Here is a 22,078-nt window from a genome sequence, read left to right as displayed (position 1 = left end):
GTTTTACGTCTTGCTCGCACAGATGACCAATTTCCGGACGACGCCGCTCGTCGCCTCCGTCTTGTCGGTCAGGGACGCTAATTACACACTCCGGCCCTTTGATTCGATACGCGCGCGAGTCGCATCGCAGTCGTCGTCGCAGCGGACGAAATACGCCAAAGATACATTTCGCGCGCGCCAAGTCCTCCACATCATCCGGAGAGGGAAGTTCCCACCGGGAGTGTTCGCGGCGGTTCGGCGCGTCGTTCGCGAACTTTAGTTAAATTAGATTCGATGCGCACCTCTAATTAGCGGCCTGCCGAGGCCTCTTCAAGTATTCTTAACCGCAAAAGGAAACTAATTCTCGACACAGCAAACTCTTCTCCTCCGGGTCGTTTCGCTCTCGCGAATAAGTTTATAATAATGAAGGTCCGTTGATTTCCCCGCGTTGCGAGAGAAGAGAATTTAATATTGTGCTATTATTATTTTTATTGCGCTTCACGCGAATTTTCGCAAAACTCCTTAACTCTTTAATCTTAAAAATTCGTTTCTAAAACATTTTAACGATTTATCTACAAAATTCATGAAATTAAAATGTAAAATGTAAGTTACCTTTTCAATATTCTGTAGTTTTATTTTCGTATATTTAATGAACGCGGACGATGTGGTAGAGAGCATAGAAGAGCACGAAGAGTTTTGATTTTTTTGTTTTTGATAACTGTACGAGCGCAATCTTTCCGCCTCGTAGCTTTGTAGATGTTATTATTAGACCTGATCAAAGAATTCTGGAAATGTTGTTCAAAGTCAATAGACAATAAGCACACGAGACTTTAATAATAGAAATATTTCTGTTCTATTTTTAAAATCGAGGGAGATAAGTTATTGGTGATATGGGATAATTCTTTTAAAAATAAACGTAAACAAGAGATTTAAAAAAAAATGTAGATGTATATATATTTTTAAATAAAATCTTCTTAATGCTTAAATATCTCCAATAAAATTTATGTATTGAAAATTTGATTATTAAATGTGACGAATTTTTATTTCACGCGCGTTTGATTGCTTTTAATCGCCATAAAATTTATGTAGAAACAATTAAATTTCACGTTTCTAGTTGTCCAAACACAATGAATCTATTTATGCGCGTTAGTTAATTGTGATGTCAGTCTGCAATTGGTAAAAGCGTTCTTTATCATTCATGCGTTATTGTAGTGTTTATCGTTAGCGGATCTCTCGCAGCTTGAAATTAATTTAGACTGAAATTCCAGCTTGTCCAAAATGCAACATGCGAGAATCCGATTCGCTCGTCGAGATTTCGTGTGCGCGTATGCACATGTATACGAACATGCATTTAAAAACCTGCATTTCGTTCGATAAAAATCCATGGAATTTCGTGTCTTTTGAGATTAATATCGCCATACAATCGTAAACCACAGCGAATATGCAAATATTTATTTTCACAAATGTTTAAAATCACGTGAAAGCACACGTCTGTGTACACATCATACGTCAATCATAGAGATAGAAGGGAAGGAAAATAGAGGAGGAGAATTTCGAGTTAAAGATAGATAGAGAGAGAAAGAGGGACGATGTTGCAGTTACATCACCAAATGGCATATTTGAACTAGTCAGGATTGAAAGCAAGATACCACAAATATTTTTTGCGTTTGACCGACCATTCGAATGGTGGCATCGCGCAGCCGTGGTTTTACACGGGACGTATTGAAATATATCGCGGTCATTGCGTTTTGCCATGTTGTTTTTTTTTTTTTGCGAGTGAAAAATTAAGACCGAAACTAAGATTGAAATATCGCCGGCAATTTGCGAGTTACAACGCGAGATTAGGTATTGTCGCCTGATTTTAGAAATAAGACCGGCCGTCGTCGTCGTACAGCTTTTACCGCAACGTAGCAATTTACTAATTTCCAGGCCCGGAGGAGGAGAAACTGCTAGGTTCGATATTACTACCTTCGTACAGAGTTACCGTCTGCAAACCCGAGGACAAAGTCAACAAGAAGTTCGCCTTCAAGGCCGAACACGCGAACATGAGGACTTACCACTTCGCGGCTGACAGTCGGGAGAGCATGAACCAGTGGGTGAATGCGCTGACTCTGGCGACGCTTTTGCAAGATCCCAGCCCGTAAGTATCTCCCATGCATTTTTAAGTTGTTTAAAAGGCACACGGGGAGGGGGGGAAACGCACGGCAATTACGCGATATCGTGCAGAAAATACCGGCGGTACGAAGTACGACAGCTCACGTACCGGGACTTACCGACCCGTTATTGATCATAAGAAAACTAAATGAATTTAATTATTCAAACCGCTAATTAAGACGTGCTAATGCCGGTCGGCAAACGCTAATGCGTCGTGCGTTTTTAATATTTAATAGCTGGGTTTAAGGGAAAAACGTCTGTATCTTTTATCGCTCTGGCGATTTGAATAAATAAATGCGATTTGAATAAATAAATGGATAGAAAAAGAAAAGCGAAAGCCGTGTGGTGTGCACGAAAAAGAATCCAGTGTATTTTCACGTATTAATTACATAGTAATCACTTTCTATGTTTTACGCGAACACTTTAATTCTTTATACGGCGTGTCCCTTTGTGAGAATGAGCCTCCTAGTTTCGGACTCTCCCTCGCCAGTTATTTTCTCCCGTATTCCGTTTCGTATTCACAGTTTCCGTTTTACGCATCGCGCCCACCTGTATTTTGTTCGCATGGAAATTTCGCTCAATTTTGCCTCTCATTCTTCACAGCTGACCCCGTTTTCCGCATACAGCGATTTTTCAAAATTCATGAATTCTAAAGCTTTTAAATATTATGAAAATTTCCCATCTTTCTCCCTCTCTCTCTCTCTCTCTCTCTCTCTCTCTCTCTCTCTTCCTCTCTTTTTCAAACCGCATCGCGAAAATAAAAAGTTCGCTGTTGTTCTCACGGTGGACGAAATGTCTTTCCATTGTCTTGACTGTACGCACGACGTCGCTTTGGAAAGGTGTCATCTTTTTAAGACGACGTCTCGACATTAAGCCCGGAGATTCGGAGCGAAGATTCCGAAATTAGGTCTCGGCACTGCAACACACGGGTGGAACATTAGAACCCTTTGGTATCCCCCCCCCGTACGAAGGAAACTGGGACGTCGCGGCCACCGGCGACGTTTATTCGCACGCGAAAGTATATATCGCGATGCGGATGGTTGCAGCGCATCTGCCGTTCGCGCGTTATCGCGCTGTAACTAACCAACTCGTTAGTTAGTTTCTCGAGAGAGAGTTATTCGACCCGCGAGATACCGCTGGTGGGATGAGCCTGGGCTGGCCCCGTTGTCCATTAGCGCGTCGTCAGCGACACGCCGGCGTCGCGGCACAACGAACGGACAACGGACGCTTTTGTTTCCCGTGAGCTCGCGCTCTTGTCCACCTTCCAGTTTAAACTCTCAGTTTGCCTGACCGAAAAATGGAACGAAACGTTAGCGCCTTCAGCGCGCGCGTCAGTAACCCGCGGAATCACGTTGATAAAATTAATTATCTCCGCGACTGGTAACACACGGGGGAAATTTTTAGTACTCGGAGGAAAACATTAATATTGAACTTAATCCCTTTTTGTTTATCTACGTTCCTGGCAACCCGACGATGCCATTAATAATCCATATGAAACCGATACTAATGCTCAAGGTTGGGTCGACACGATATTTATCTTGCGATCTAATCGCGTGGAAATTATCGATACTTTGATCGATCTCGGCTTCCCTGAAAGCCCGACGGGTGAAAGATGCGGGATGTCGAAGACGAATGCGAATGTTTACCTTTGAGTAATATCTGATTTGTCGATTTTTGCGTTTTTGCGCAGTGGCTTGGGCGAGGCCGCGGTGGTCATAGAGATAGCCCAGGACGGCGAGCGAAGCGCGCGGCCTAGCGTCTCGTCGATCTCGTCGATCCTGAACCAGAGCGCCGACGACAGCGACTCCGGCTTCCACGGGTTCCAGTCGCGCGACGACCCCAGCCATGCCTCCAACAACAACTCCAGCCCGAACAGCGCGAATACCGCCTCCTTCCCGAACCTCAGCGGTAGCAACAGCAACGGCAATTCCGCCAATAACAATCACGCGAGCGACTCGGGGCACCCGATGATGAACGGTTGGGTACAACAGTCGCCGCAGTACGGTCAGCCCGGCACTTCTCAGCCGCAACAGCAGCAGCAACAGCAACAGCAGTACGGACACTTGCTGCCATCGCAGCAAATCCAGCCGGGCCATTCGCACCAGCATCAGGCGTTGCTTCATCATCACTTGCCGCATCAGAACGCGCTTCCGAATCTAACCCATCAGTCGTCGCATCCGCACAAGCAGATGGTCGTCCAGCAGCAGTCGCCACAGCAACAGCAGCAGCAGTTGTCGCAACCCGGCGGCGTTCACACGATGCAGCCTATGCCCCGGACGAAATTCGGACAGCCGATTTACGCGAACGCACCGCCGAAGCCTAGAAGACTGACGGACGGCTCTAACGAGTACTCGACGCCGTCACCGGACATGGACTACCGGAAGAGCCCGGTCTCGCCGGACGTAACGATGACGAGCAAGAGTCCGATGTCCGATTACGAAAGGAGCAACACGATCTACGGCACGCGGATGAATCAGCCGTCCCAGCATAGCTTGCGAATCGACAAGTCGGGGCTGAATTACGTCGGCTACGGTCAAACCGCCCAGCCGACGGAGAGGAGGACCCCGGACACGTACGGTCGCAGCGCGAAGCCGAGGACCAGCGGCAATAGGGGCAACGGCGACTACGAGGAGGTCTACGGCACCCCGCCGCTCTATCAGAGACCCGCGGGACCGGTCGGCTACACCAAGGGCGCGTCCCCGGCGCCCATCCCCATCCCCGTGTACGCGCAACAGCACCTGCAGCAATTGCACTCCCCCCTCACGCCGCCGAACAGTGAGTCTTTGTGCAACTCTTTCGCTTTATCCTCTCTCGCTTTACCCTCTTAAGCTAATCCCCACAAAGGCGTTCGTAATTAGCGTAACCGGCGTTTCATTCCGGTCGGTACCTTTTCCGGGGAACAGGATGAAAATGTTTTATGCGAATGTATGTTTGGTACAGTGTTGGTCCTTTTGAGCTTTCTTGTCAGATTGTCAAGAATATACGTTCGTCCAATTTTACAGTGGCATTATGCATTGTTGCATAACGGGAGCACGAGTTACCACTGAAAAACGAAAGTAGAAATGATTTCTTTGATTACTCTGCCGTATCGCCATCGGCAGCGTGTCTTGTGATATTAATTATGCGGCATAGAAAAGGAATCACTATTTTTCAATTTCTCAAAAGTCTGTCGAGAGGTCTAATGTACGTTTCAAAATTAGTACAGCTAAATATTAATTCGGTAAGTCGTCCAAAAACATTTTTGTTGAGAATTAATTTCTTTTTTGTAACTTTTAACGTAAGATTAAAGATAAATTTGGAAACGGTGATATCGATCTTATGTTGCCGCGGTATCATAATAATTGCAACGACGATCTAGATTCTCTTTTCGCGCGTAGCTATTCTTACGGTAAAATTCAACCTTCTCCTTTCACGCTTCTTATGCACGAAATGCACGTTCGACGTAGAATGACGTCGAGTAACGTTGCGTAATACCCAGCCGGGAGCAAAACGCGGTAAAATGAAAAGGGCGTTTGTCTTCTTTAGTGGCACTGGTAAGGCAATCTAGGACTCAACCGCCGCCGCGGCCGCATAGCGCGGACTTCCTCGAGTACGAGGCAGCCAGGCGGCCTCAGCAACATCCCACGCAATGCGAGAGGCCCCCAGATCAACCGAGGCGTCCGCAGAGGCCTAAATCCAGCTTAGATATAGTGAATCCGTCGGACACGACCAATGACGGTTACTTCTATTCCGAGGAAAGGTACGGGATTACGCACGTAAATCTCTCTGTCTCTCTCTCTCTCTCTATCTCTCCCTCTCTACTCGTTTAAGAGGAAATGAAAAATTTGCCCTCCAAGCAAGATATTCATTCTCCGCTCGGCGCTATTTGTGCTTAGATACGCGGCGCAGATGCGGCAGTCCGCGGTGTATTTGCATCAGACCCCTCAGCATTATCAGCAGCAGAGGAATCAGTCCCTCTCGCGCGTCACAATGCAGCCGAAGCTGCCGGGTATTCGCGATAACACCGACGAAAGTAGAATATCCACATTGCCGGATTCCACTTGCCCCGCTCTGAGACGCTCGCAGCGGGATCACGTACATCAGCAGCACACGATGCCCGCTCAGTCGCTGACGCAGAGACATTCCGAGTGAGTCACGCAGTACACTGTCCGAATAACTGATTAAACCTTGTGGAGGGCCACCCGTGAAATTCCAATTAAATCGTTGAAAAAAAAAAAAAGAAGTGTACATATAATATTTGAAAGCATGTATGCGTACGTGCGTTTGTACGTTATCTTTTATATAGTTGAGAGACAGACGTTCGAATAAATTCAAAATAGACACATCTAAGCGCACATCGGTTTAATTTTCCCTAACTTTATAGACACTTTGAAATAATTTTTCAAAAAGCTATTATTATTATGAACTGTGATTTAGAGTGCTGGAATATCAGAATGAAAAAAAAAAAAAAAAAAAAAAATTAAATGTGTCAAAAGTACACTACTCGAATTTTACTTGAAAAATGATATCTTCTGAAAAATGTGTAATATTATACTATATTGCATAGGAAAATAATTATAGTCAGGAATATCATTTTTCTACTAATGTAATTATGCTATAATTAATACTATAATAAAACCATATGTTCATAGTACATACAACACAGTGATTATTTTACAGTACAACTTACCGTATTAAAATCTCCATGTCATAAGTTACACAGATCAATATTATGATTACAACATTATGAGAACTTTAACATAGTTTAAACGAACTAAAATTTATATTGTTGAAAGACTAAATAAAAATATAGTTGGCTCCAAAAGTGACAATAAATTATAAATGATATTACGGTTACGGCAATTTTTTTCAATCTGTTGAATTATAATATTTAGTATAATGTAAACTGGTTTTTGGGAAAAGTAACCGTACTATATACCACGTTGCTTCTACCAGGATAATGGGTGCCGATCCGAAGCTCCGAAGATCCTTGCGCGAAAAAAGCTGCGAGGCGAGTGGCCGCGAGACGCTGACGCACGGCGAGGACAACACGATCCCTCGGCGAGTGCCGCGCGGCGTGGAGTACGACGGGTGGGGTAGAACGGCGGGTCACGGTGTCCACGGGGCCCACATCGCTCAGACGTGTCACGCCGGTCACGCAGGTGCCGGCAGACGATGGAGCGAGCAGCAGCAGTTCTGCAGATCGGCGTCAGCGCGTCTGCCAAGGACACGGCACCCCGCCGCCCTTGATCCCGACGACGACGACTACGCCGAGAGGTCCTCCGAGCAGGATTCGCGGGATGGTGAACGCAAGATTCAGCAGGTAGGGAAGGATCTAAACGTTTTTCTGTGTTTTTCGTAGACGCGCGATCATTTTTCTCTTTCCAAGAGACTCTACAAAATTTCTCTAGAAATTCGACGCGCTTTTATTTTACTATTTCAGGAGCCCCAGTATATAAAAAATCGATTTGATAAATAATTTTTTTGTTAATTGAAAAGTTTTGTGAATGTCAAATTAATTTTCTTTCGAATTAAATAAATGTTCAGCGGAAGTTCTCACGACGTAAAGATGTGTTACCGAATATTCCTGAACGAATTTCTTCGAAAACTCGCTTTCCGTTCGCATCCCGGAAAGGCCGGGATGAGTCATAGACGCGACGCGCGCTTCTTCGAATCAGATAGCTTGCAGGTAGGTCATCAGCATCGCTCGTGTCAGCCCGTACAAGACAACCGTGTCGGTAACATGCGGTGGACAGGCGTGATTCACGACAGTGCCCCGTTGCATACGGCTACGCTACCTTACGTCATCCCGGCTCTCCCGTGTGTCTTTGCTTTCACCGTGGTTCACTCAGCCGTTGTCATTGCTGTCACCTTACTCATAGCTCATTAACAATTTTTTATCTCTTTTTTTTTTACGATTCTTCATATCATCAAAAATTGCATTACGTATTGCTTATTGTCTACATCCCCCCCGATATAGTGAGGCGGCTAATGAAAGGCTCGCTATACAATTTTGCAGCGCGAAGAGTCGATGAAGCGGCTGTTGGAGTGGAAGCAGCGTATGCTGCAATCCCCGCTGACGCGAAAGCCGTCCGGCTCGGCGAATCGGGGCAGGACGCAAAATGATCTTTCGAGCTACTACAAGCAACAGGCGCTGCTGGATTTGGCGGCGCACGAGGCCGCCGTGGCGGAGGGTCGTCACTCTCGCAGGCGGGAGGACGGTCATCGTTCGCATGTCAGGAGCAAGAGCTCGGACGGCCGTCGGACCGCCGTCAACGTGCCACGCTACAACAGCTATTCCAGCGATGACGAAGGTAGGGATAGCTCGCCTGAACTTATCATTTAAATGGTAGCTTCGTCGCCCTAATGCGTAACGAGGGACCCGGTCGAAATATTGAAGCTCGGGCGGAGAGTTAATTTTTCTTCTTCTTTTTTTTTCGGAGCGTGTTGGCATGTACATTCTTGCTCGGAATAAGGCATGTAAAAATTGTTGCGGAGATTGTGAGACGCGTCTCGCGAACAGATTGCATTCTGTTCTTCGAAGAGGATAAAAAAAAAAAGAGATCGGAATTAATTTTCTTACGTTAATTGTGCTGATCGTCACGAGTCCCTCGAAGGCGCCCCTTGTCTGCGGTGTATTCAGTTATATAGAAAGTAGATAGTTAACCTAAGCTACAAATAATCCAAATTCTAACATGATGGTACTTAATTGCTAACACGGTGAAGAATCCAATGTGCATATTTGTTCGCGGAAACAATGGCATTTTTTTTGGTTTGTTTCACACGAAAACGCACGTCGAGAATTCCGTATTTTGTGAACTTATTCGTATAATTGAAATGTGTCAAGCGATTATTTTTTTTTTTTACGTTTCATTCTCCCTCTTTTCTTTTTATTGTAAATAAAATTACCAGCATGTATTTGTACTTCAATCAGTGACATGTAAAAAAAAAAGTAGTCTAACGAAAAAAATATTTACCCGATTGTGCGAATAAATGCAATTAATGCAAGACACACCTGAATTATTTCCTCACGAATTTGCAAACGTTGCAAAATCAAAGTTGCTTCTCCTTCATTTTTATTTACTAACATAATCGTCGAGGAAACTATATCAATTCAACGAAATGCGAAGTAAATGATGAAAGAGGACATTAAAGAGGACATAAAAAAAAATCTGGATATCTACGAGCGTTTCTCCGCGGGGCTCCTTCTATCTGCTGCTGTTGGGTCTAAGCTGGCTGGTGAATGGGAACGATTAACAATCTTAAACCCTACCTGTCTAAATGATCGAGTATCAATATCCTATGCGACTTAACATCGATCGTAATCAGATTATCGTAGAAAATATGGGTCAGCATGGCATGCCAAAGAATTTCACTAACACTACTTGCCGTATGTAGTTACGCAACTACGACCGCTACCTTCCAGCCCGCGTGTTCACTGTCTACGATTAACCGTAGAGTCAATCGATTATCGTGACCATTGCATCGATTGTGATCAATTACCAACGAAATCGCGCAGGGAGAAACTTTTTATTTTTAATATTTTATATCTATTCTCTGAACGTTATCGGTCGCAAAATCTGGTAAACTTTTAAAACGTAGAAGATCCTTTTGATGTAACGTCAAAGAACGAGATACCAATATCAGTATGAGTATACATAATAAATATAATGTTAATCATGGAGATGAGTGAATGAATTTTCTTTCATCTGGTGCAATGATCATCGATGTCGTCGCGCTTGACGAGTTTGCTTAAAATTACCTAATGGGTCTAGAAATACGGGAGTGCATAAGGCCTCTTCTCTCTCTCTCATACATATACACGCATACGCGCACACTCGTAAGTAACGGACATACTCGTGTCTTTGTGTTTTGTAACGGGCAAATCAGAGCTGGGAGATGTCCGGAGGAAGCGCTCGCGCAGACCCACGCATGCAGGAAGGAGCCCCCGGCACGCCGGCGACGATCGGTCATCGACGGCGATGTCGGCCGTCCAGGATGCCACGAAACCCGGGACCGGCGGCCGCACGGGCGTTAACGCGCAGACCCCGCAGTCGCAAACCCTTAACAATCCTCGCAAAGCGAGCCCGAGGGGCGCGCTCTCCTCCCTGGGTGGCATACCACCGGACGCGGGTTACGACGAGGTCAGCTTTCCGCCGATGATGAGAAACGATTACGCGTACGCGTCGTCCTCGACGGACAGGCAATCGTCATCCAGAAGATCGGATCCCGAGGCCGCCCCGGAGGACCCCGCGATCAAGCACAAGACCCCGAAGAAGCCGCTGGGTATCCTGAAGACGTCGACCGCTTACAGTTTCGATCAGCAGAAGTACGACGGTCAGCAAACCGCGGGTAAAGTCCAGGGCAACAGTTTGTGCGGTTACCGGGTCAACGAATCCTGGCCCGTTCAGAAGAACGTGCAGTGGGATTCCAAGGACGATAACGACGAGTGGGATCCCGGCATCGACGAGAGCAAGGTTATAAAGGAGTTCTCTTATCAGTACATTAATCCTAAGAAAGTACCGGTGCCATCGAAAGTGGAAAGTGAGAGCGAAAAATTCGAGACTATGAACTTGGTGCAATGCAGAATCAGGTCTTTCGAGAACATGGATAACGCCAGTCCAGTCAGGGAGGTGTTGACCATGCAGGAGCCGCTGAAGGTATCGCCGCTGCAGGCGACTGAGGCTCACGTCTCGAAACTCGATTGCGCGAACAAGACGCCGTCCGTCGTACGCGGCTTCGTTCCGGGTGACGCAAATACCCCGGAGAACGCTTTCAAACACAAAAGCGTGGAAGAAGGGCACGCCAAGCAAGCTTCGACCGACAGTAACAAGTCGGTCAAGGATCTCTTGGCGGACTTCGAACGGAAGTCACAACAGGCTAATCAATCGAAGTGCGAGAAACGAGGAGAGCCGAGGCATCACGGGGATTACGGCGATGAGGCGTTACGGTACAATAGCGGAAGTAGTTTGGATCGTCGTGATAGAGGCGACGAGAAGGGAGACTTTATTGAAAAGAACGAGGCTATCGCGCAACCTTTCGCTTTGGACACTTTGTATACAGGTGCCGTACAAGTGCAAAATTCCGATGGGTCTCTAAATCGAAATAAAACGAACAGTCCGAAGGACAATCCGATAGAACAATGCGTGCCATCGACTGATTTAAATGTTATCCCAGGTTCCAGCTGTGCCAGGGCGAGCGTGACCGAATCCTTAGTAACGCACAGCGATCAATTCCCTGCCGATAACGATCCCATTAGTTCCATTTTTAAGCAGGATGACATTAACAGCGAGGATCACTATCTTCCCATGTCACCAAGAAAGGCCATACTGGATCCTAACAGTGACGACAGGCCAAATCCCAAGATAATGGAGAGTCTGTTCGCCAATCTGCACGAGGAGAGCTCGTACGTGGAGATGGCGCAGAACGGAATGAATCGCTCTCTCTTGGCACCGAACGAGAACGGCGGGAAGCACGATTCCGGCGATTATTCCACCCTGGACATGTCCCACTACGAGCTCGTCTGCGTGTCGGATAACAAGATAGAGCCGGTATACATGGAGGTGAATCAATTGTCCGAGAGGGAGGACGAGGACGGCAATAAAGCGTCCCCGTTGAAAAAGAGCAACGCCAGCGAGAATTCGCCGCATTCCAGGAGCGATCTGCCCGACATCCTGACGGCGCTCAAATCTGACAGTTCCGACGCCGATGACGAGTCGTCCAAGGATCTGGACTCCATAGACGCACCGCGGCATCCGCGATTCAGTCTGTCCGATACCTTCCGACCGGCCTCCTATTATCTGGGAGTTAGCCGTAACGTGATCGCGGAATTGCACGACTCGTCGGACAGCGAGCTCGTGTCCCCGCCGCCGATACCGACCTCTCCACCGCCGCTGGACGATTTGGACTCGCTGGACATGCAGGAATCCCTGGAGATAAAGAAGGTCTCGCCGCAGGTGGCTACGGCGAAGGATAACGCGCTGAATCGCGATTCCCCGAAATCCTGGAGCAAGCCAGCGGGTCAGGTGGAAACGCACAGACCACCGTCGCGCTTTTCCGACGCTACTATCAGCTCCACTTTCAGAGACAGCAGGATATCGTTGGAAAGCGCATCCGGAAGCGATTCGATCGATCTGAGAAACCCGGAGGAGGAAGCTCGGCACAGACAATTGAAGAGGAGACCGGTCAGCGACGACGTTTGCCAGGTTTTAAACAGCCTGGACGAGTTGGAATCGTTGGGAAGCCGCTTCGACGGCGCGAGTATCGATCTCGATCAGTACTTGGAGGAATTACAGGCCAGAGACGCGTTCAACGTAGATCTTTACGCGAAGGATTTAAGCTACAACAGTATCTACGGATTCAACGAGAACATGCTGGTGGTCGATAAGCTGCAGAAGACCACGTGTCAGGATCTGTCGAGAAGTATGAAATTGACGTCGAGCAATCTCGATCGGCCGTTCGATTATGCCGACAAAAATAAGACCGGTTCGGCGAGCAGCTTACCGTCCATGAGGGTGTCGGATCTACCACCGACGCATCAGCACTCGCAGTCGTTCACCGGTGACGCCCATTACGAGAATGTCACGAGCTTCTTGCCGCTACGCGGCTCACCGGCGGTCAGGCCCGACAGCGAGCCGCCGCGCGACATTGTTCATCGGATGCAGAGCACGTCTCAGAGCATTAGCGCGCTGCCAATCTCCCACAGCAGGGATTCCAGTTACTCGAACGCGTCGGCCGCGGCGTCCATCTCAACGTCCATGGCCTGTCAGAGGCCCGCGAGCGCGCAATCGTCGATGCACTCCCCGGTGAGCGGTATCCTGCAGAACGTCAACGCGTACCCCGAGCCGAGATTCCCGAGTCACTCGAGGTCCGCCAGCCACGACGCGTGTGTGCGACACGTACTGCCGAACCATCGATCGACCTCCAGCCAGGACTCGAGCCATTATCCCGGCCCAGTGCCGATGCAAACCGCCACCCCCGTCCTGCAGCAGTCGTATTTGCCGAATGTCAGCGAGCAGCGCTCCCCGAGCGATCAATCTGGCGCGCCCTATTACTATTCCGACCTCCAGGCGAGTGTCAACAGCGCGGATCTGATGGAGCTAACCAAACCGATGATCGGCCATACCTCGCGACTGCCCCAGCTGAACAATCAGAGGGACGACGCGGCGATCGGTTTGAACAAGCGGAACGACATCGGCCGTATAGTGAACCCGATCGCGCGGCAGATGCCGCGGCAGATTCGGGTGGACGACATAGACGAGGCCAGGCGCATCGCCGCGGAATTAAGACGGACGACTTGTCAGCTGCTCAGCGACAACAAGGCCGCCCTCGTGGACAAGAGGAACTTCTACGAGGCCGACACGCTGCGCCGTGTAAAATCCACCGATCCGTTGCCGGATGTGTCTCTACCCGAGGCTAGAAATCTGTATCCCCACGGTCTTAGAGACAAGTCCGTTAATTCAGGTAACGTTGACAGCGCGGAACTGATGCCCGTCGCGCAAGCGTCTCATCGTCGGTCGAGATCTCTGGAGGGATTACTCGACGACGTCGGCCTGCAGAATTTAATGGAACAGCGAAACCAAGCTAATCGAGCGGCGGCAGCGGCGGCGGCGGCAGCGGCAGCGATGACTTCGACGGCTTCGACCAGCCAGGTCGAGGCGACGTCGCGAAACTTGCCTCTGTCCGGCGGTCACAACGCTATGACCGACGGCAGTTTCAATCCCGAGGATCCCTGGGAGCAGGACAGTCTTTGGTGCGAGAGCCTGAGGAGGGTGAGCCTGCGAAACGCCAGATCCTTGGACAATCTAGACAGTCCACCGAGACCCGGTAGATCCGGTGATGCGAAGTCACGCGGCAAGATCACCCGGGGCGCGACCTACGTGAACGACAGCGTCGCGTTGCGCAGGGACAACAGCGCGGAGGAGTCGTCGGGCGGCGAGCGATCGCGAATCAAGCGCAGGACGAACAAGGATCATCATACGCGAGAACGATCGCTCGAGGACGAGGACGACGACGACGACGACGACGACAACGACGCCGACGTCGACACTTACGAGACCCTGTCGATGGAGGTGATCGGCGCGGGCGGCTACGTTTGGGATCCGCAAAGCAAGACCTACCGCAAGCCCACCGTTTCGGACAGGAATCATTTTTTAGAGGACGGCAACCTTCCCCCGGCTCGCTCGATCCCGGACGTCCGCATGTCCGCGACGTCGTTCGAGCTCGACCGAGAGAAGCTCCGCCAATGGGATTTGTTGTCGAGCGCCTGCTTACTCCAGGAGCAGCAGCGCACCTCGATGGCGGACTCGGGGCGAGGGTTGCCGGTCGTGGGACAAACTGGAGACGCGCACGATTCGCGGCTCGCCGTCGTCGCGGCGACGACGACGACGACGACGACGACGGCGGCGACGAGCGCGACGACAACGACGACGGTGACAACGGCAACAACACCGACACCGACAATGATGACGATCGGCAACGAGCAAGTGGACGTTATCATAAAGCCAATCGATATCGCGGACGTACGCGAGGTCTTGTCGCCGACGAAGATGCCGATGAAGAAGCAGGAACCGAGGCAGGAGCCGTGTAAACGGGCTGCAGGTGAGTGGCTGCTCAACAACGCCGGGGTGTACAGGCAGTGACTGTGCCGGGCCGTGTTCCAAATCGACAGACTACCGGCCACACGATCGACCGGACGACTCGTCCCACGTGACCATGGATCTATTGCGATAGGTGTTTAATCCTAAATAGTAGAAGTTTATATATTGTATATGTATAATGCTTCCACGCACAGATGTTCTTTCAGCGCCATAAACTTTGCGACAATAATGGAAGTTTAAAAAAAAAAAAGAGATCATTTATCGTCCCAAAATCATAATTTATCACGAATATTTTTATAAATAAGCCCGTCAGATCGAAGCAGACAATTGCCTTTTTTTCTTATTTTGCCATATATTAACAGTGATGAAATGACGTTTGGCAATTTTGGAGTATTACCCGTCTCCTAAAAACTGATTTACTTTTATCGTTCAAGTAATAAAATGTACGTATTGAAACTTTTTTTTGTCCGTTAGACTTTCAAAGATACAAAACTTTAATGAATGCAAAAAAAAACGCATCCAATTTATCTAATTAGTAGCGCCAATTAAAGCTCACTTTTTAGGATTAAACTCGAGGTTTTCGCTACCAAATGTACCTGCGCTTGCGGTGGCTGGCATAGCGATGCAGCCACTTTTTTCTTGTCCTTGTTAATTATGGACCAGGCCGTGATCCAGTTCACATTTATTCATCTCGATTCTCTTTTTTTTTCTTTTCTGTCTCTCCTTTTTTTTTTTGACGAGTTTGTTGAATCCTAGGATCGGTTTGAATAATGCAAACGTAACTTTGAGTGACGCGGTTGAAGTTGTACGATCGATGCGACTTGGAACACGGCCTGGTGCGCGACTGTAAGTGTGAGTGCGTTTCACCAGATGATTAAAAACGCGGCTCGATTTATTATAATTATTTACTATCACTAATTATTCATCACGGTGAATAGAGGTTAAATCGAATTTTTGCGAAAAATGAACGATTAATTTATACAACAATAGCCAATAATAGAGACAAATACTGTTGTGCTGGACGTTACAACAAAGCTGCGACGGTGTATGTGTATGTGTGTGTGTGCATGCATGTGATAATATATATATAGAATATATATATACTACTTAAGATTTATTACATTATACCGTCGAAAAGTTGGTGTAATCCGAGACGATTATGTTCTCTATTTAATTTTTTTTATTTGTTCATTAAATTTAAGTTGTGCCAATTAATTGACTCGAACCATGAGCAATGAACATTATCGATACGATAAGAATAATGATACGATAATTTTCTGCGAAGAGCACTAAAGAACAAATATTTTGTAATCCCCCCTTGATCAATTCAAATCTCCTCGATTCTTGCGAAATTATACCGAACTCATGCCCATTTTACGCAGGATCTCTCGGTCTCTCGCGCGCGACATTTCCCTTTTTATTTATACTTCGTGCGAAATCGACGTTGAATTGCGAACTGTTTCGCCAGCCATGTTTTTTTTTTTTTTTTTACGGTGATATCGTCAGAACTATCGGTACGCAGTTTACGCCATTTAATTCAACTGCGTAGGCAATTTGCCAAAATGTTTCATCATCGCGAGGCAACATGAAATTCCGAAGTAGCCCTCTCGAAAATGTCTCTCTCGATCAAGTCAAAGATTAATGGAACTAGCTTCAGGGAATACAATGTATGTCATCGAGAGCATTATTAATTATCTCGGGAGTTTATTGAGTCGACCAGGAGATTCGATCAAATTACTTTAAATTAAGACATGTATATAGCTCGTTATACATAAACTGTACAAAAGGGCAGCTGAAAATAAACGGAACAAGAATATCAATCGAGTAGAATGACTCCCCAGGTAAGTTATTATTTTCAGCACGTCTCAAGATAACTTAAATTCATTTCTAATGACTCGCATGATACGGACAATGAGAAGAAACCAAATTGATGATGGTTAAGACAGCCCTGACGTATAAGGTAGCATTAGTATCACAGTTAAGATTGAGTCGCTCCAGAACGGATATGCATTTCTCCCCGTCCCTCCTCCCCCCCGGTAAAAAATGTTCCTCCGCGCGCAATTCGTTTTCTAAATGTGCAATATTATATCAGCGAATAAAGTATGCGATAGCAGCGATTACATAACCATGATAAACGGCTCTCTGTGAGAATGGCGCGTGGAACTTTTTCAATTCGCACAATACACCGCGAGAAAGAAACGAGAGCGAATGCAAAATTTATATAATCAACGTTACAATTCGTCCGTTATTTCGTGCCTGAGATTATAAAAATTGGGGGCGCATAAGGTCGCGATTTCATTACCCTCCCCCCCTCGCGATTAAACGTCTCGTTTCTGCGGCGCGTCTGACGATTAATCGGGAACGATTAGTCGCCCTAATTAATTTTCTTCGGAGCGCCGCCGTCAGTTTAATTCCCCCTCCTCCTCCTCGGAGAGGCGACGTTATCCTTTACGGCGGCTAAGGCCGCGTGGAATGACAGCTCGAGATCGTCCTTACTGTCTCGTCCTTACTTTCTCGAGCGGCGTCGTGCCATTAGCGCGTCACGCGCTTTAACAGCGTTGCTACGAGCTGTTAGCGGCGGCACGGGAAAACAACTTCGCCGGCACGCGTATTACGGACTTCGTCCGCGGTCTATCGACGGGTGAGAAGTCCATTGTCGCGGACACACGTTGAACGCAATATCGTAAGTGCGCGCTGCAAGTAATATCGCCGTCGCTTGTTCGCCGGCGGCTTGTTCCGTCGCGCCTCGACTCTTCGGGGTCAATAACACGCGCGCGGTGACGCGCGGCCGTGGATTCAAGTGGATGGATTCTACGGAACCTACCGTACCTTCGACTCCTCGCGGGATCGTTAAATATCGACGAGACGGAGAAGAGAGAGCGAGAGAGAGAGTTTCTTTCTCGCTCGGTCCTTCGATCGATTATCACGTCCCGGCGTCGCGTGAGAAATTTTTCGGTCTTTCCTTCCTGGAACGTTTCCTACACCTTTGTGAGACTCGGCGGAACGCCACGATACTCCATAATTAATGGCTCTCCCCGGGCCCACGCTGGGTGTTCCGGATTTCGTGGAATTAATAAGAACGACTTCGGCCAAGAGGGGCGAAAGAATCGATTCCTGACGGGATAATATCGGGTCCAGATCGGGACAGCCTCCCCCTCCCCGATGGATTGTGCTACACGTACATTTGACGTTCGCTCAATCAAACGAAAGGGAGAAACTCCATCTATTCGGATATTGCAACGTGTATTTTTAACCTTAGACCGTTTGAAATTTCCCGATGCCGTGCCGTCCCGGCTTTAGCGCTGCGATGTTTGATCTAAACGCACGCTGGTATATACGCTTCGTCGAGAATTGAAATCAATTGGTATGTAATATTGGTAACATATTCCTCTTTTTTTTTTCTATATTTTTTCGTACAAAGATACACTTGACAGAAAATATGTTCGCCAGGCGATTTTACTTTGTGCTTGTACATCATAAAACATGAACGTTACTCGACTTTGTCATATCGATGACACAGAGTAACATGTTTCTCTATTTCGATATTGTTCTCGCTATGGAAATTCATTCTCGTTTATTCTGACATATGGCAGTTAGGGAGTTTTGCATTTCCGATTACAAGCAGCGAACACCAAAATCCGATTTTCTGTTCCTTTGAACGCAAAACCGAAATGGTTGAATATTTTGGGAGTTACAACGCTACGTTGATTTCGCAGAATCGCCTTATTCTCGTTGGTTTGGATTTGTTGGACAAGTCGAAGATACATTTTCAATATAATAAGAAACGAAACTCAAGATAAATTTTCTATATTCTGAAGGCAAAAACCCTCGAAATATTTTAAAACTAAAATCGATTTTGTCTTTATTCTATTAACATCTTATTCTTGTATGTTAATTTTTCTTGATTAATGTCTTGAAATTTAATAACGAATACTTCAATTTCGTTCTTGAAGACATTTAAAAAAAAACGTTTCTCTTTACTTTTTTAATTTTGTACTTAAGAACGAGGATGATGTAAAACACATCCAGTTTCAATCACGAGTTCTCACTAAACGAGCCAGGCACAAAAATGAAAAAAAAACCAGCATTAAAATAGCACTCGAATAGTATTCGATTCTGCCTAGATCGATATCTCATTCCCATGTTTTATGTTGAAGCTGATAGTCTAACAGGTTAAAAATAGTGGAATATGTTTACGATTTGAGTGCCGAAGTTCAACCGCGGTGCGCCTGTGATTGGCACTTCGGTAATGCGGTTCTACTCATCGACTGGCTGCCACTGACCTCGGCGAAAAATCAAACTTTCATCATCCGCGAAAGCCACAACATGTTCAAGCACGAAGACTCATTCATCACATTCCGAACTACGAAAAATGAACGTTATTTCTCGAAAGGGCAATCGATCTACGTAAAAAAAAAACAACAACTGCGAGTTCTCTCGAATTCACCACGAACAAGCTTGTTACGTATACAATATGATCATTAAACCTTTTTTAAAATAAAAAAAAATTTCGTTTTAAATTAATTACTTAACAAGAAACATTTTTTACAATTTATTCGATTTGTTAATGAAAATCGCAACAAATTGTACTTACGATTTAATTTGAAATAAATTTAAAGACACAGGTAACATTTAAGCATCGCGATTTAAATATAAATCAAAGAGTTATAAATAAACTAAAGGTTGAAATGTGTGTATTAATAAGAGAACGCGAGAGCAGGAAGCCGCTAATAATAATTCTGTACTTAATAGAAAGATCATCGGTGTGAAGGAAAGGATAATGGTCCCGATTAAGTAATCGCGCCACCCAGCCTCGCAAAATGAAGCAACCCTGTATCGAATTCCAACGGAATACCGCACGGCGCTTAAAACATTTTATTTTTATACAGCCCCGACGTGCCAACTATACTACGAGACGCGAAATAACGCCACGATAATCCGGACCGTTATCGGGAACATTTAATTCCGGTAGCGAGCTGACGAGGCTCGAAATCAAAATAGCGAGATATCGCTAACGAAGCGGAAACAGAGTGAATGCATAACTTCAGTTAAGATATCAATAACTTCGGTATTTCTCCAGTATTTCATCAAAACATTGTTACATTACGGCGTTCACATCGTTTCTGTTAATTGTAGAGAAACTCTCTACGGCAGTGAACCAATGAAAATTGACGCATATAATTGGTATATTATATAAAAGTATAATATTATCATCTCCATCATCTCCAAGGACCATTTGTTGATTTAATGCTTTTGCTACGTCGATTCTTATCAGTTGTTGATTTCAGCTATCGATATTTTACTTAATATTTATTAAAAATAAAATAGCAACAGAGTAGAGATATCAAGATCAATCACGCTGTTAAAGAATTAAACTTAAACCCATTCCTTAAGTTAAACAAAACTTTGTTATTTTTAACTTTCACGTTTACCGAATTGTTTTAATAGAAAATACGTAATTAAAGAGCAGTCATTTAATCAACTTCTGAATTGCATACGTTAATATGCACCCAGTAAATAATAAATTAAACTTAACATTTCTTGAATTAAATTGCTTAATTTCATTTTTTTAAGTTAAAATGTTATTTTGAATGGGAGCAATGACAATTTGGGAATGATTAAGAATAATAATTGGAATTGAGTGACAATTCAACGACTACAATTAGATATATTTGACACTAGAACAAACCTGTAAAAATAGCACATTTCGGATTTGTAGATTAAATTTAAAAACTACTAAAAGGTTTTTGTTGTATTTTATTCTTTTTTAGTTAATCATTTAAATATTTTAAATAATGATGAAATTACAAATTGAATATGTTAAGATAATTGAAAATAAAAACAAAGAGGAACTGATATGTAAATACACTGACAGAAAAATATCTGATATTCGCGACTATAATTGCATTAGTAAAATAATTATAATACTAGTAATAAAAATAATAAACCACATACTTTATTTGTTACATAATTATTTTACTACGTAATTACAGTCACAAATACAACACGTACGTTTTTCTACTTTTCAGTGTAGGCGTTCTAGTGTGGTTGTTCTAGTGTTAACGATGCAACCGAACGCCTAAATCGACATAAGGCAAATATTCCTCTTTTCTCAGAGCCCATACAATTTGCAAAACGAGTCTCTAAAGATCGCGCACTCAAGATCCAGGATCAGGAGAGGCGAGGGACTAATCGGTGCCAGTAGTAGCGTCGAGGATTCTACGCGTACAGCACACTCTCGCATCCCCACGCGTTTCGATCGTCATCGGAGCAACCGTCCCCCCCCCCCCCGTAGCCGCGGGGTCTTTCAGATCAAACGGAGTCGCATGGCCGGGGTCGGACGGACTGCCGACCGCCTCTGGTTGGATGATAGTGGCCGCGAGTCAGTCAGTCAGTCAGTCAGTCGGTGGCGCTCCACGCGGTTCCACGCGACTCTCGCGTGTGCGGCGTGTGGACGCGTGTGCCAGTCGGCATCGATCGGCGCGCTGATCGGGATCGTGGATCCCGCGTGTGAATCATCGTCGTCGAGAAAGAGGGAGAGAGAGGGAGACAGAGAAATATTCCGTATTTCGCGGTAAATTGCGGTACACAATTTCGCGCGCGTGACACTGTGTGTGACTGTCAATTCCATCGAGATCGTTGCGGATTTTACATTCGATTCTTCCTCTCTCTCTTTTCCCCCGGCAATTTGTACGATCTATTTTCGCGGGCTTTCGCGAGGGCGCGCAGACAGGTGCAAGTGACACGTACATGCCGCACCTGGCGCCGGGTGAAATTCGAGCCGCGCGACGGACATTCGTCTCCCGGATCTCGCGATCGCGAAATTCCGCGGATAAATCGACGATATGGTGATGATACGCGCGAATAAACATTCGTCTTGAAAGTTCACTCGGGGTCGTGGCATTTGGAAGACGCGCGCGAGTGACGTAAGAGGCTGGACCCTGCTTGATTTCTTTTTCTTTTTTTTTTCCTTACGCGTCTCTCGGCGGAGGAGGAACGAGGATCGCGGGGCATCGCGTGTAATTTCTTATAGGTGCAAGGTTTTCCGCTGCGTCTTAAAATATATAGCCCGGCCGCGACGCGGATATAAATGTGTTGCGCGCAACGTCGGTATTAAATTGCTGAAATCTGAAACTAGGGCCGTGAGAATGAAGTTTTCACGTGTGACGACTCGATTCTCGGAACATCGAGGAGCGCCGCGGTGAAGTGGCTCGAAAAGTCGGAGCCAGACCGATCTTAAAAATAAACACTTCGTATCTTTTTTTTTTTTTGACGTTAAATCGTCGCGAGGTGCAAATTGGATTCTGTTGCTTTTTTTCTCTTAATTATATGTGCACATTAATTTATTACGGCACATGTATTTATTT

The 22,078-nt window shown here is 46.1% G+C and overlaps 1 protein-coding gene across 1 annotated transcript in view; it reads left to right on the top strand.

Moving 5' to 3' along the window:
- The window catches only part of LOC105830881, a 144,043-nt gene that overhangs the window by 83,576 nt on the left and 38,389 nt on the right, over positions 1 to 22,078 (top strand). Inside the window, exons 5-12 of the mRNA XM_036290295.1 lie at positions 1,909 to 2,119; positions 3,824 to 4,908; positions 5,659 to 5,872; positions 6,009 to 6,260; positions 7,069 to 7,435; positions 8,132 to 8,426; positions 10,003 to 14,603; positions 14,676 to 14,712. Coding sequence (XP_036146188.1) covers positions 1,909 to 2,119; positions 3,824 to 4,908; positions 5,659 to 5,872; positions 6,009 to 6,260; positions 7,069 to 7,435; positions 8,132 to 8,426; positions 10,003 to 14,603; positions 14,676 to 14,712 — 7,062 coding nt within the window. The remainder of the gene's footprint in view (positions 1 to 1,908; positions 2,120 to 3,823; positions 4,909 to 5,658; positions 5,873 to 6,008; positions 6,261 to 7,068; positions 7,436 to 8,131; positions 8,427 to 10,002; positions 14,604 to 14,675; positions 14,713 to 22,078) is intronic.

The sequence above is a fragment of the Monomorium pharaonis genome, chromosome 7, assembly GCF_013373865.1.
Source record: "Monomorium pharaonis isolate MP-MQ-018 chromosome 7, ASM1337386v2, whole genome shotgun sequence".
In the NCBI taxonomy this organism is placed as follows: domain Eukaryota; kingdom Metazoa; phylum Arthropoda; class Insecta; order Hymenoptera; family Formicidae; genus Monomorium; species Monomorium pharaonis.
The sequence above is the reverse complement of the archived record's forward strand: the minus strand, read 5'-3'. Positions and strand labels throughout refer to the sequence as shown.